Source organism: Tamandua tetradactyla, chromosome 6 (genome assembly GCF_023851605.1).
Source record: "Tamandua tetradactyla isolate mTamTet1 chromosome 6, mTamTet1.pri, whole genome shotgun sequence".
Taxonomy (NCBI): domain Eukaryota; kingdom Metazoa; phylum Chordata; class Mammalia; order Pilosa; family Myrmecophagidae; genus Tamandua; species Tamandua tetradactyla.
In genome coordinates, this window is record NC_135332.1 from 143,122,107 (window position 1) to 143,135,106 (window position 13,000).

General features: G+C 35.4%; 1 protein-coding gene across 16 annotated transcripts in view; it reads left to right on the forward strand.

Annotated features, from left to right (window-relative positions):
* Nucleotides 1-13,000, forward strand: part of VPS13B (vacuolar protein sorting 13 homolog B) — a 1,000,970-nt gene that overhangs the window by 57,455 nt on the left and 930,515 nt on the right. For 15 of the 16 annotated variants that reach the window (XR_013178353.1, XR_013178354.1, XR_013178355.1 and 12 more), the window contains exon 4: nucleotides 11,738-11,858. The exons of the other annotated variant lie outside the window; for it this stretch is intronic. Coding sequence is in view for 11 of the 15 variants with exons in the window: in XM_077167321.1 (XP_077023436.1) it covers nucleotides 11,738-11,858 (121 nt within the window). In the remaining 4 variants the exon portion in view is untranslated. The remainder of the gene's footprint in view (nucleotides 1-11,737; nucleotides 11,859-13,000) is intronic. 16 annotated transcript variants of the gene reach the window in all.

Genomic DNA, 13,000 nt, shown 5'->3' on the forward strand with positions numbered 1-13,000 from the left:
GTCTGTCTTTTTGTTGTTGAGTTGAACAATGTCTTTACAAATTCTGGACACTAGACCTTTATCTGATAAATCATTTCCAAATATGTTTCCCATTGTGTAGGCTGTCTTTTTACTATCTTGATGAAGTTGATAGTAAAAATGTTTAATTTTGAGGAATTCCTATTTCTTTCTTTCTTTTTTCAGTGCTCTTGCTTTGGGTGTGAGGTCTAATAAACCACCTCCTATTACAAGATTTATAAGATATTTCCCTGCATTATCTTCTCAAAGTTTTGTGGTCTTAGCTCTAGTGTTCACATCTTCGATCCATTTTGAGTTAATTTTTGGGTAGGGTGTGAGATGTGTGTCCTCTTTCATTCTTTTGCATGTGGATATCCAGTTCTCTAGGCACCATTAATTGAAGAGACTGTTCTGTCCCAGGTGAGTTGGCTTGACTGCCTTATCAAAGATCAGTGGTCCATAGATGAGAGGGTCTATATCTGAACACTCTGTTTGATTCCATTGGTCAGTATATCTGTCTTTATGCCAGCACCATGCTGTTTTGACCACTATAGCTTCATAATATGCCTAAAGTCAGGTGGCATGAGACCTCCAACTTCATTTTTGTTCTCAGGATATTTTTAGCTATTCGGGCCACCCTGCCCTTCAGATAAATTTGGTTATTAGTTTTTCTGTTTCTGAAAAGTAAGTTTTTGGGATTTTAATTGGTATTGCGTTGAATCTGTAAATCAATATAGGTAGAATTGACATTTAGCTATATTTAGTCTTTACAGTCCATGAACACTGTATGCCCTTCCATTTGTTTAGGTCTTCTGTGATTTTTAGCAATTTTTTTAGTTTTCTTTGTATAGGTCTTTTGTCTCTTTAGTTAAATTTATTCCTAAATATTTTATTCTTTGGTTGCAATTGTAAATGGAATTTTTTCATGATTTCCCCCTCAGATTGTTCATTACTAGTGTGTAGAAACACTACAGATTTTCAAGTGTTGATCTTGTAACCTGCCACTTTACTGTACTTGTTTATTAGCTCTAGTAGTTTTGTTATGGATTTTTCAGGGTTTTCGACATGTAGTATTATATCATCTGCAAACAGTGAGAGTTTTACATCTTTCTTTCCGGTTTTGATGCCTTGTGTTTCTTTTTCTTGTCTAATTGCTCTGGTTAGAACTTTAAACACAATGTTGAATAGCAGTGGTGACAGTGGACATCTTTGCTTGCTCCTGATCTTAGGGGGAAAGCTTTCAGTCTTTCCCCATTGAGGATGATATTAGCTGTGGGTTTTTCATATGTTTCCATTATCATGTTGAAGAAGTTCCCTTCTATTCTTATCCTTTGAGTGTTTTCAACAAGAAAGAATGTTGAATTTTTCAAATGTCTTTTCTGCATCAGTCGAGATGATCATGTGGTTTTTCTGCTTTGATTTGTTGATATGGTGTATTACATTAATTGATTTTCTTATGTTGAACCATCCTTGCATACCTGGGATGAATCCAGTGTGGTCATGGTGTAGAATTCTTTTAGTGTGCTGCTGGATTCAATTTGCAAGAAGTTTGTTGAGGATCTTCGCATCTATATTCATTAGAAAGTTTGGTTTGTAAATTTCTTTTCTTGTGGTATCTTTGTCTGGCCTTGGTGTTTGGGTAATATTGGCTTCGTAGAATGAGTTAGGTAGCCTTCCATCCTCTTCAAATATTTTTTGAAGCATTTGAGCAGGATTGGTACTAATTTTTTCTGGAATGCTTGATAGAATTCACATGTGAAGCTATCTGGTCCTGGACTTCTCTTTTTTGAAAGCTTCTTTATGACTAATTCAGGTTCTTTACTTGTGATTGGTTTGTTGAAGGTCATCTATTTCTTCTCTAGTCAATATTGGTTGTTCATGATTTTCTAGGAAATCCATGGAATGGAAGTCCATTTCATCTGTGTTTTCTAGTTTATTAGCGCAAAATTGTTTATGGTATCCTCTCATTACCTCCTTTATTTCTGTGGGGTCATTGGTTATGTCTCTTCTTCCATTTCTGATTTTATTTATTTACATCCTCTGTCTTCTTTTTGTCAACGTTGCTAAGAGTTCATTAATTTTATTGATTTTTTCAAGGAACCAACTTCTGGTTTTGTCGATTGTTTTCATATTCTAAATTTCATTTATTTCTGCTCTTGTCTTTGTTATTTCTTTTGCTTGCTTTGGGTTAGTTTGCTGTTACCTTCTCTAATTCTTCCAGGTGAAGAGTTCAGTCCTCGATTTTTGTTCTCCTTTTTGATATAGGCATTTAAGGCAGCAAATTTCCCTCTTAGCCTTACCTTTGCTGCATCCCATAAATTTTTATACGTGGTGTTTTCATTTCCATTTTCCTCTAGATATTTACTGATTTCTCTGTGAATTTCTTCCTTGACCCACTGGTTTTCTAAGAGTGTGTTGTTGAGCCTCCATGTATTTGTGAATTTTCTGGTCCTCTGCCTGTTATTGATTTCAGCTTCATTCCTTTATGATCCAAGAAAGTGTTTAATATGATTTCAGTATATTTTAATTTGTTGGGACTTGCATTGTGATCCAGCATATGATCTATCCTTGAGAATAATCCATGAGCACTTGAGAAAAAGGTGCATCCTGCTGTTGTGGTGTGTAATGTTCTATAAATGTCTGTTAAGTGTAGTTCATTTATTGTGTTATTCAAATTCTTTGTTTCTTTATTGATCCTCTGTCTAGATATTCAGTCCATTGATTAGAGCAGGGAATTGAAGTCTCCAACTGTTATGTTAGATGTGTTTCTCTTTTCAGTGTTTGCCTTGTGTATTTTGGAGCACTCTGGCTTGATGTATAAATATTTATGATTGTTATGTCTTCTTATTGAATTGTTCCTCTTATTCATACATAGTGTCATTTTTTTGTTTCTTTTAATTGTTTTACATTTGAAGTCTGATTCATTGGATATTAGTATAGCTAACCTGCTCTTTTCTGATTGTTGTTTGTATGAAATATGTTTTCCCAGCCTTTCACTTTCTTCCTATGTTTGTCCTTGGGTCTAAAATGTATCTTCTGTAGACAACATATAGATGGGTCTGGTTTTTTGTTCATTCTGCCAGTCTGTGTCTTTTGATTGGGGAGTGTAACCATTAGCATTTAGTGTTATTAATGTAAGGGCAGTACTTTCTTCTACCATTTTGCCTTTTGGGTTTTATATGTCATATCTAATCTTTTTCTCTTTTTACCTTTACTGATAGTCTTCATTTCTGCATTCTTCTCCACATTGCTCTCTCCTGTCTTTTCCTCTCTCCCTTTTGTGCTCCCTTTAGTATTTCTTGCAAAGCTGGTCTCTTGGTCACAGTTCTCTCAATGATTTATTGTCTGAAAATGTTTTAATTTCACCATCATTTTTTTTTGCATGGGGAGGCACCGGGAATCAAACCTGGGTCTCTGGCATGGCAGGCGCTAACTCTGCCTGCTGAGCCACCACAGCCTGGCGCCCCCCCCCCCCCCATTTTTGAAGGATAATTTTGCTGGGTATAGAACTCTTGTTTGGCAATTTTTCTCTTTTAGAATTTTAAATATATCATGCATAGTCTTTTTGGGCTTCCCTTGTATGTGCTTTTCTCTTGCTGCTTTCAAAATTCTCTCTTTCTCTTTGATATCTGACTTTCTGATTAGTAAATGTCTTGGAGTATCTCTGTTTGAATCTGTTCTGTTTGGAGTACGCTGCACTTCTTGGATCTGTAATTTTATGTCTTTTGTAAGATTTGGGAAATTTTCAATAATAATTTACTACATTAGTCTTTTTCCTCCTTTTTTCTCTTCTCCTTCTGGGGCACCCATAACACGTATATTCATGTGCTTCCTGTCGTCATTCAGTTCCCTGAGTCCTTGCTCATATTTTTCCATTCTTTTCCCTATATTTTGTTTTGCTTGTCAGATTTCAGATGTCCTGTCCTCCAGTTCACTAAGCCTTCCTTCTGCCTCTTCAAATCTAACATTGTAGGTTTCCATTGTTTTTTTTCATCTTTTCTACTGTGCCTTTCATAACTGTAAGTTCTGTGATTTGTTTTTTCAGACTTTCAATTTCTTGTTTTTGCTTGCCCATTGTCTTCTTTATATCCTCCCTCAAGTTGTTGATTTGATTTTTGATGAGATCTTCCATGTCCATTTGAACATCCTGAATTACTTGTCTCAACTCCTGTATTTCATTTGAGTTGTTGGTTTGTTCCTTTGACTGGGCCATATCTTCAGTTTTCCTAGTATGATTCATTATTGTTTTTTGCTGGCATCTAGTCATTTAATTTCCTTAATTAGTTTACTCTGGAGATTGTTTCCACTCTTTTACCTAGGATTTTCTTGCTGTATGGCTTTCTTCTCTTTCTGTTCTTTCACATTCAATTCAGCTTATTTTAGACCTCTAGCATAGGTTATGTTTAATGGGTCATCATTTTTCAGTTCTTGTTTTCTCGTTTCTTGTCACACGTGTATGGAGCCTTTTTGTTTGTTTGTTTGTTTTCCTTAGGAAGGTCTACTTAGATATTATAGACCCCAGTCAGTTTTTTCCAGACCAGACTGTCCTCCTCTCAGGAGGAAAGAGTCACCTGCATCAGTTTTCACTAAGAGTGAGACCCAGCAGGTTGACAGACTTTCTGTGAAGCCTGTGGACTCTGTGTTTTTCCTATCCTGCCCAGTATGTGGCACTTGTGTGCCTGCAGGTCACCAGCATAAAGTGATGCTGTACCTTTAACTTCAGCAGACTCTCCATTCTGGGGGTGTGGTTGAGACAGAGAAGAGGTTGTAGGCTGGCTTTAATTGCTTCAGTTTTCCAGTTCCTGGGGACTGAATTCCTTGAAGGAGGAATTCCACCTGTGCTGGGCCCCACCCCTCTCCTGGGGAAGGCCCAGCCTCCAGGGAATTATCTCTTTTCACCTGACCAGCCTCTTTGTCTCTCAAACTGAATTCCACCCTTGCCTGGGGGCAGTTGGAGCCTGAGAAGCCTTGCCTGTGAACCCACCTGGAGATTGTAGGTTTCTGAAAAGTGATCTTATTGCATGAAAATTTTGTAGAGTCTCAGATAGAGACCTAGGTGTTCTTTAGGGTTGACAGGAATGGAGTTGTTTTGGGATTTGGCAAACTCTGCTAATTAGCAATACCTAGCTGAAGAGTAGCCTCCCGAATGGCCTCTTAACTCTATTTGAACTCTGTTAGCCACTCATACCTCATTTTATTACATTTCTTTTTCACTTCCTAAATGAAGGAAGATGATGTTGATTCCACGGTGCAGGGCCAGGCTCATCCCTGAGAGTCATGACCCACTTTAAGTAGCTTCCTTTTTTAAAACTTAAATCATATAAAATGAAATTCGTTCACTGTTAGAATGCTTGCCTTCCATGTGTGAAACCTGGGTTCGATTCCTGGACCCATCCACCTAAAAAAAAAAAAAAAAAAAATCAAGAATAATTCCTCAGACCATCAACTGTCTGGCCAGAGTTAAAATTTGTATTTGTTTTATATGTCATAAATATTTTTTTACGTTTGTTTCTTTAAGTGAGTAATCAGCTATGGTTCCTATTTTATAATTGGTTGATATGGCTTTTAGATCTCTTAATTTATAAATTGTTCTCCCTATATTTATTATACTCTTGTAGTTTATTTGTAGTAGAAGTCTAAATTATATATTAAAGCTACTACATTAAAATTATCTTAAAGTTGTATGTTGGTTTTAAAACAAAACACTATCTTCTAGGAAGATGCAAGTATCCATACTGTCTACCCTCTTCTCTGCCAAGTTAAAAAAAATTATTAGAGAAGTTGTGTGTTTACAGAACAATGATGCCTGAAATACATGGTTCCCATATACCATCCTATTAGTAACACCTTTATTTTGTATGGTACTTTTTTTTTTGGCTTGGGCAGACTCCAGGAATCTAACCTGGGTCTCTAGCTCAGCAGAAAAGAATTCTTGCACTGAGCCACCGTTGCACCGCCCTGTTATGGTACATTTTTCATGGTTGATGAAAGAACAATTTTATTATGGTACTATTAACTATAGTCCATAGTTTAACTTAGTGTTCACTGTTGTTATTGTGCAGTTTCATGGATTTTTTTATGTTTGTAACATACATAACCTAAAATTTCCCTTTTTAACCGCTTTCAAATATATAATTCAGTGCTTTTAATTTCCTTCACAACATTGTGCTATAACATTATCACCATCCATTACTAAAATTTTTCTATCATCCCCAAAAGAAACTGTACATTTTAAGCCTTAGCTCCCTGATCCAACACCCTATTTCATGCTTTGTTTTAGACATGTTGAATTTGAGTTATCAACATTTATTCTCATTGCTACTTCCATCATTTACTTTCTAAACTTGTATGATCTATTACTTGTTGTTATCTCTGCTTTTGGGGTTTCCTTCCTTTCTTCCCATAAGTAAACAGAGAATTCTTCCTGAGTAAAGTATTTCATCTTGTTACTATTCCATCAGTTGCATTCTTTATTCAATATATAGACTAAAGCTTAAATTATTTGGATTGACATTCCAGGACTTTGTTTTAATTTATAAAGTGCCAGAATGCAATATCTCAGAAATGGAATGGTTTTTAAAAAGGGAATTTATCAAGTTGCAAATTTATATTACTAATGCCATAAAAATATACAAATTAAGGCATCCAGAGAAAGATAGCACAACTCCAAAGAAAAGGCTGATGAAGTTTGGGTTTCTTTCTCAGCTGTTGAAGGCGCGTGGGGACGTCTGCTAGCTTTCTCTCTGAGTTCTTGTTTCATGATCCCCTGGCAGCATTTCCCTTCTTTATCTCCAGAGGTCTCTGGCTGTGTGGGGTCTGTTGGCTCCTCCCAAAATGATTCCCTTTTAAAGGGGTCCAATAAGCAACCCCACCTTGAATGGGTAGAGACGCATCTCCATGGAAACCCTCTTATAAAAAATCACCACCCATAATTGGATGGCTCACATCTCCATGGAAACAGCAAAAAAAAAAAAAAAAAGCCCACCTAGCAATATTGAATGATGATTAAAGAGTGTGGCTTTTCTGGGGTACATGACCATTTGAAGTCGGCACAGATGTCTGTTATTTGATGTAGCTTATTTTTCCAGCCTGAACTTTCACAACATGCCATTTTACTCAAATTGGACTATTCTCATTTCAATAAGAGATTGGCTTACTTCTTTTCTACCATATTTTGTTCAGCCTCGCCTTTTTTTCTGCAGGGCACAAGTCTTTTCAAAATATATTCTTTGTGGCATCTTCCTGCCTATTGCGTCTCACTGTAATGTCCCTTTAAACAGGATATATAGTACTTGGTACTATACTGTTCAGTTTGCCTTTCTCACAATGAAGAAGTAGAACAAAGGGGCTAAGTTTGTGCCATTTATTAGCAGCGTAATGGACCATTTACTTAATTCCTTAGTTTTCTCATCTGTAAGGATGACTGAGTTTCCTCATCTGTAATAGGGGGTTATTTTTTGCATGTGCAAAGTATCTACTTCATAGGGTTGTTAGGAGAATTAAGAAAGAGATTATGAATGTAACGTCAGTAATGGTATGTGACATATTGGAAATGTCACAAATACAAGAAATTTTCTATTTGTCTCTTTCCTCTCTCCTTTCCTCCTTCTCTTTTTCCTACTCTCCATTCTTCCCTATTTCCCTCTCTTCCTCCCTGCCTTCCTCCCCCTTTTTTTAGTTTCATGATTAACAGGAGGGACTTTTCAGTCTTACAGATCTGAGAGTTCATCCTAGCTCTTTCAGCTCTTTGTGCTTGGAACCTGTTAACCTCAATTTTCCTGATCATTGAAATACATGATGTCTAGAATATATAAGTGCTTAATAAAGGCTACTGCTGTTTCTTTGTGAACATACGTAATTGCTGATTAACTCTTAAAATGCTCTTAACCTTTTCATGCATATAGATGATTTCCTTAAATAGGTAAGATACCTGGATAAGGGTATCATTTATTTAATTACATATTTTCTCTCAGAGTTCCTAATGCCTCCCTTTCTTTCTTCAGGGATTCCTTGTTGGGGAACTTAGATACAAGAAAACAAAGTACAATTTCATTAGTTCGTTCAAATACCCAATTCCCCCCAGTGAATTCTGGTAAAATTTAGACATTAGATTGTGGCTTAGACCAAAATGCCTCCATGATACTCTTTTTCTTTTCTCCTTGAAATTCTGCCCATTTTACCTTCTGCATTTTAGAATGGGTCTACCACTTCAATCCAGTGATTTACAAAGTTTGTGTGTGGGCAGTTTGATATACACCCACTAATACTAGAAGCATAGGAATAGCTTAAGTAGAAATAGAGAACAAGCTTTCCCTAACATCTGTTTTTGTTATCTGGCATAGTTTGTTCTGTGGCTAGGTAGTATCCTGGGTCAGGTGCTATGCGTGTGAAAAGAAGGCAAAGGAGAGATTGGCATCTGGGAAAAACTAGCCAGGTCCTGTTACTGAGTAGCATGGATCTCAGAGAATGAAGAGACCTCCCCGTATAGAAGTGTTTATAATTAGTATGGTTATCACTTTTATTATTAAAATGTAGCCTATTAAATGTTCAGCTTTGGCCAGTCAGGTTAATTCCTCCTTTTGAGAAGAGAAAGTAAGGGAATGCAAGGGAGGGTCAGCTGTTCTTCCCCAGCCTTTCATAACCCCTTATCTCTATTCTTTTTTGTGCTCTTCAGGTATAGTTCTGAGTTGGTAACTTTATTTGGGTCACTGGCTGACTGAAGTGCTGTGCTACTCCTAGGGATTCTTTATTACATGTGACAATTGCCATTGTACTTGCTATTAGAGTGAGTAGAGATGAATGCCATAAAAGCCTTGCATGAATTCATTTCCAAGTCCTCATTCTGTTTCTGGAGCTTTAGTGGCTAGAGCTGCCACGTGAGCCTTCATCCTTTTCTGCTTGCCAAGTTCAGTGTCATAAGATACATACTTAAATGCTGACGAGTATAAAACACTCCACTTAGCTCCACCTTTCAATTTATTGTTCCATTCTTTCTTGTATCTCAACCTCTTTCTCTGTTTTTAGATAGGAACTTGTTTTAAGTTTTGTTCTCAATTTCATTCATATAATAGTGAATTTGAGAGATGATGGTTTCAAAGTTTTAATTGACTAGCCCTGTGAGACCTAAGATGAAAAGTAAGCAATGTGAACTCATGATCTGGCAGTTTGAAAGTCTGGAAACAGGCTAAATGGATCCATTTACATACAGTGTTTGCCCCTTTTTCCTTCTGTTAGGAACTTTTGCAAGGAAATGACATTCTTGCTTGTTTCATGAGGAGCACAGAGCAGTACTTTCAGAAATAGCTATGTAGTCCCCAAGAGAAAACATTCTTTTGCCATGAAATATACTTACCAGACATTTTGGAAAAATTGCAACCTAAGTAAGATATAACTGTAATGGGCTTTTGGTTAAAAATTATCTCAAAATATTTTACTAGATGTTTTTGTGTTTGTTTTTTTAGCTAGTATTTTTGAGAACATCTTCTTTTATTAGTAGTTGGGGCTTTCAGTAGAGTAAAAATGTGTAATTTTCCAAAGTGATGCATTCCAGTTAAAAGAAGATGATGAACTCAAAACTAATGATGGAAATAATTCCAAACTTGGTGGTAAATATGATTATACTTGTTTTATTTTTATTTATTTAATTTAATTGGGGCAAGATTTGAATGAAAGCTCGCTTGCAATTGATATGATCAAAATGTGACTGAAAAGAAATGAAGTTTAAATTATTAGGATTATTTTTTAATTGTAATATATATACAACCATTTATAATAATTTCTATATATAATTTCCTAACCTTAATTAAGAGAGTGTTTGCACATTTGGTAATATTTGTTTGTATCATAGTATATATTCCTATGAACACCATAATAATGCTCATTTTTAAGCATTTTAAAATTAGAGGTTTATTGTAAATTTTGTTTAAGCAAATTAAGTTGCTTAGTTTTTCTTTGAAATAATAAAAGCATGTTGTTTGTAGGGAGAGTGTATTCCTTGTGTTTTTTCTTAAGCTCTTGAAAACTTATTTATGCACTGTACCCTAACAGTTACTGCTAATAACTTTTTAAAAATAGAAATACAATAAAAATAACTTGTTCTTTCTTTTTCTTTAAAATATTTTTCATCTTGTATATGCCAGATTTATTGGACTTCAGTAGTTTTAGTGCATTTTGGCTGGAATGTTTATTATGACATCACTGTAATTTATATACAGTATGTGATTTCAGATGGTTTCAGTGTTAAATATTTTCATAATAATGCTAGTTTTGGCAGTTTGCTTGGAACTTTTTCACATTGCTTTAATGAACATGTTTTACTTCTGGGCTTTTGAGACAACCACATGTTTCCAGCATTAATAGTGTGCTTTTAATGTTAACATAGTGCAAAAGTGTATGACCACAGACATTTTTAAGAATATAGGTTGAACTAAAAGTAATTACAGCAAGGTTTTATTCACAGTAGTAGTCTTTTAGTATTCTTAGACTAATCCCCCCCCCCCCCCCCCAAATAACAGATGTCATTAGAAAGTTTGAATAGTGAAGTAGTTTGTGGAATGAAACACTATGAAGTTTGTCTTGCCTTAATTTAAATGGATGTGAAAATTTCCTTTGTTACGATAGCAAATCTTGGACTCTTTTTGTTTGTATTGAAGTTTCAAACAAATACTCATTTCAAACATATATATCACTATCTTAAGCCATATGTGTTAATTAGGGTTCCCTAGAGAAACAGAATCAACAGGAAATATCTGTAAATATAAAATTCATGGAAGTGTCTCATGTAACCATGGGAACATAGAGTCCAAAATCCGTAGAGCAGGCTGTGAGGCTGATGACTCCAATGGAGGGTCTGAATGAACTCCACAGGAGAGGCTCGCTGGCCAAAACAGGAACAGAGACTGTCTCTTCTGAATCCTCCTTAAAAGCCTTCCATTCATTAGATTAAACATCACTCATTGCAGAAGACACTCCCCTTTGCTGATTACAAATGGAATCAGCTGTGGATGCAGCTGACACGATCATGATTTAATTCTTTGAAATGTCCTCATAACAACAGATAGGCTAGCACTTGCCCAAGCAGACAAATGGGTTCCACACCTGGCCAAGTTGACACATGAGTCTGACTATCACACCATATACTATCTTGTAAAATATTCATCTTTTATTACTGTTTACGTCTGTTAATATGATATTGATTGATATGATATTGAATCCTCTTTTAAAGGAGCTCTTATTGTTTTTATTTCCTTTAGTACCTTATTAAAGTGGTAAGTTTAGGGATTATCCTTTTTTGTATTTCCTCTTGAATTCCCCTAACATATAAAATGGAAAAACTAAATTTATCACCATCCTTGTATTATAAGATAGTAATTTCTTTCATTAAATAGTAATTTATTTTGCTAAAGCTATAAATAAGAATTATTTTCATGTTGTCAGGTAGTTTGTTTTAATACTAGCTATTAGCTAAAGAAAAATTAGCTAAAGGAAAATATTAATATTTTTATTAATATTAGCTGAAGAAAAAAGAGATTGTTGTCTTAAATTTCTACTTATTTTTTAAATGCTGTTTGAGAATGCAAATTATGAAACTTGTTTGGCGATATATATTAAAGCCAAAAAAAAAGTATGAGTATATCTCATCTCACTAAGCAACAATAAATTGTGTAGATCCACCAAAACTTTTGCTGATTTTTGAGTGGTGAATGATACTTTTCTTTTTCTTTCTTTAAAACAAAAATAGGATGATCATGAAAGCTGTGGTTCTAATTCTACCAACCGTAGTACTACTGAAAACACAAAATCATCAATAAAATCCCGAAGAATTCAGCAGGCTGCTCCCACAGATCCTGATTTACCACCAGGTAACTTCTTAAGCATTTGATAAAACTAAAAATTCAATTGTTAGGGTAGGCAATGATTGCTCAGCGGCAGAGTTCTCACCTGCCATGCTGGAGACCCGGGTTCATGCCTGCTCATGCAAAAAAAAAAAAATTCAGTTGTTCCTAATTTTTTTTTTTTTTTTTTTAACATGGGCAGGCACCGGGAATCGAACCCGGGTCCTTGGGCTTGGCAGGCAAGCATTCTTACCTGCTGAGCCACCGTGGCCCGCCCTGTTCCTAATTTTTTTTAGCCCTTTCTAGAATATTCACTTCCAGTCTTCTTTAGTGTCATCAAACTTTTGGAGATATATGTGTATGAACATTTACTGTATGACTTTAGAACAGTTAGGCCCAGAACACTTAAAATTAGTTTCATTCACATTTTTGATCTGCAGCAATTTGCTACTTGAGTTTCTTCTTACCTCTCTCCAAATGTAGAATGCCTTTTGATTCTTTACACATAGTCTCTTAGTTCCTCTTCACTTATAAAAGTGGAAAAAAGATATTAGATTGTTTTAAGTTTCTGGAAACCATAAAATTCTCTAATGGAATCATGAACTTTTTAAATGGGAGGAGACCTTTTTTATCATCTCTTTCATTTCCTGAAATGTTAATTTACCTTGAACTGTGGTTTGTAAACAGTAGTTCCTTATAAATATTTAATGAAGGAATTAAATGATTACTACTGTGTCAGCTATGGACAAAATGCATTGTCCTTTCACAGCTAGAAATTATCAGCCTTTTTTCTTTTTTCTATTTGTTATTTCGTTTTTGTCAGGTATAGTTGATACTGGTGTGCACTTATTTTCTGTGCCAAAAGTTTGTAAGCTTTCTGCTGATTTTAACCTAGTTAAAATTTGACAGTCTTCTGGCAATGTACACTTGTAAGAGGCTGGAGGTAAGTGTTGTCCCTCAAATATGTGTTCTAAATTACATTGGAATTGGACATTCTTAGTATTTCAGAAATGTTAGCCTTGATGTTTTGTATTGTTCAGAACTCTGCCTAACAGGCCTTGGTAATGATCTGACTTTAGGATAGATTAATTGCTACATGCCAAAGAAGATGTGAGAGGAAGATTATTTACAATTCTCCTTAGAGTAGTAATGTGGTTTGCTAACGGTGC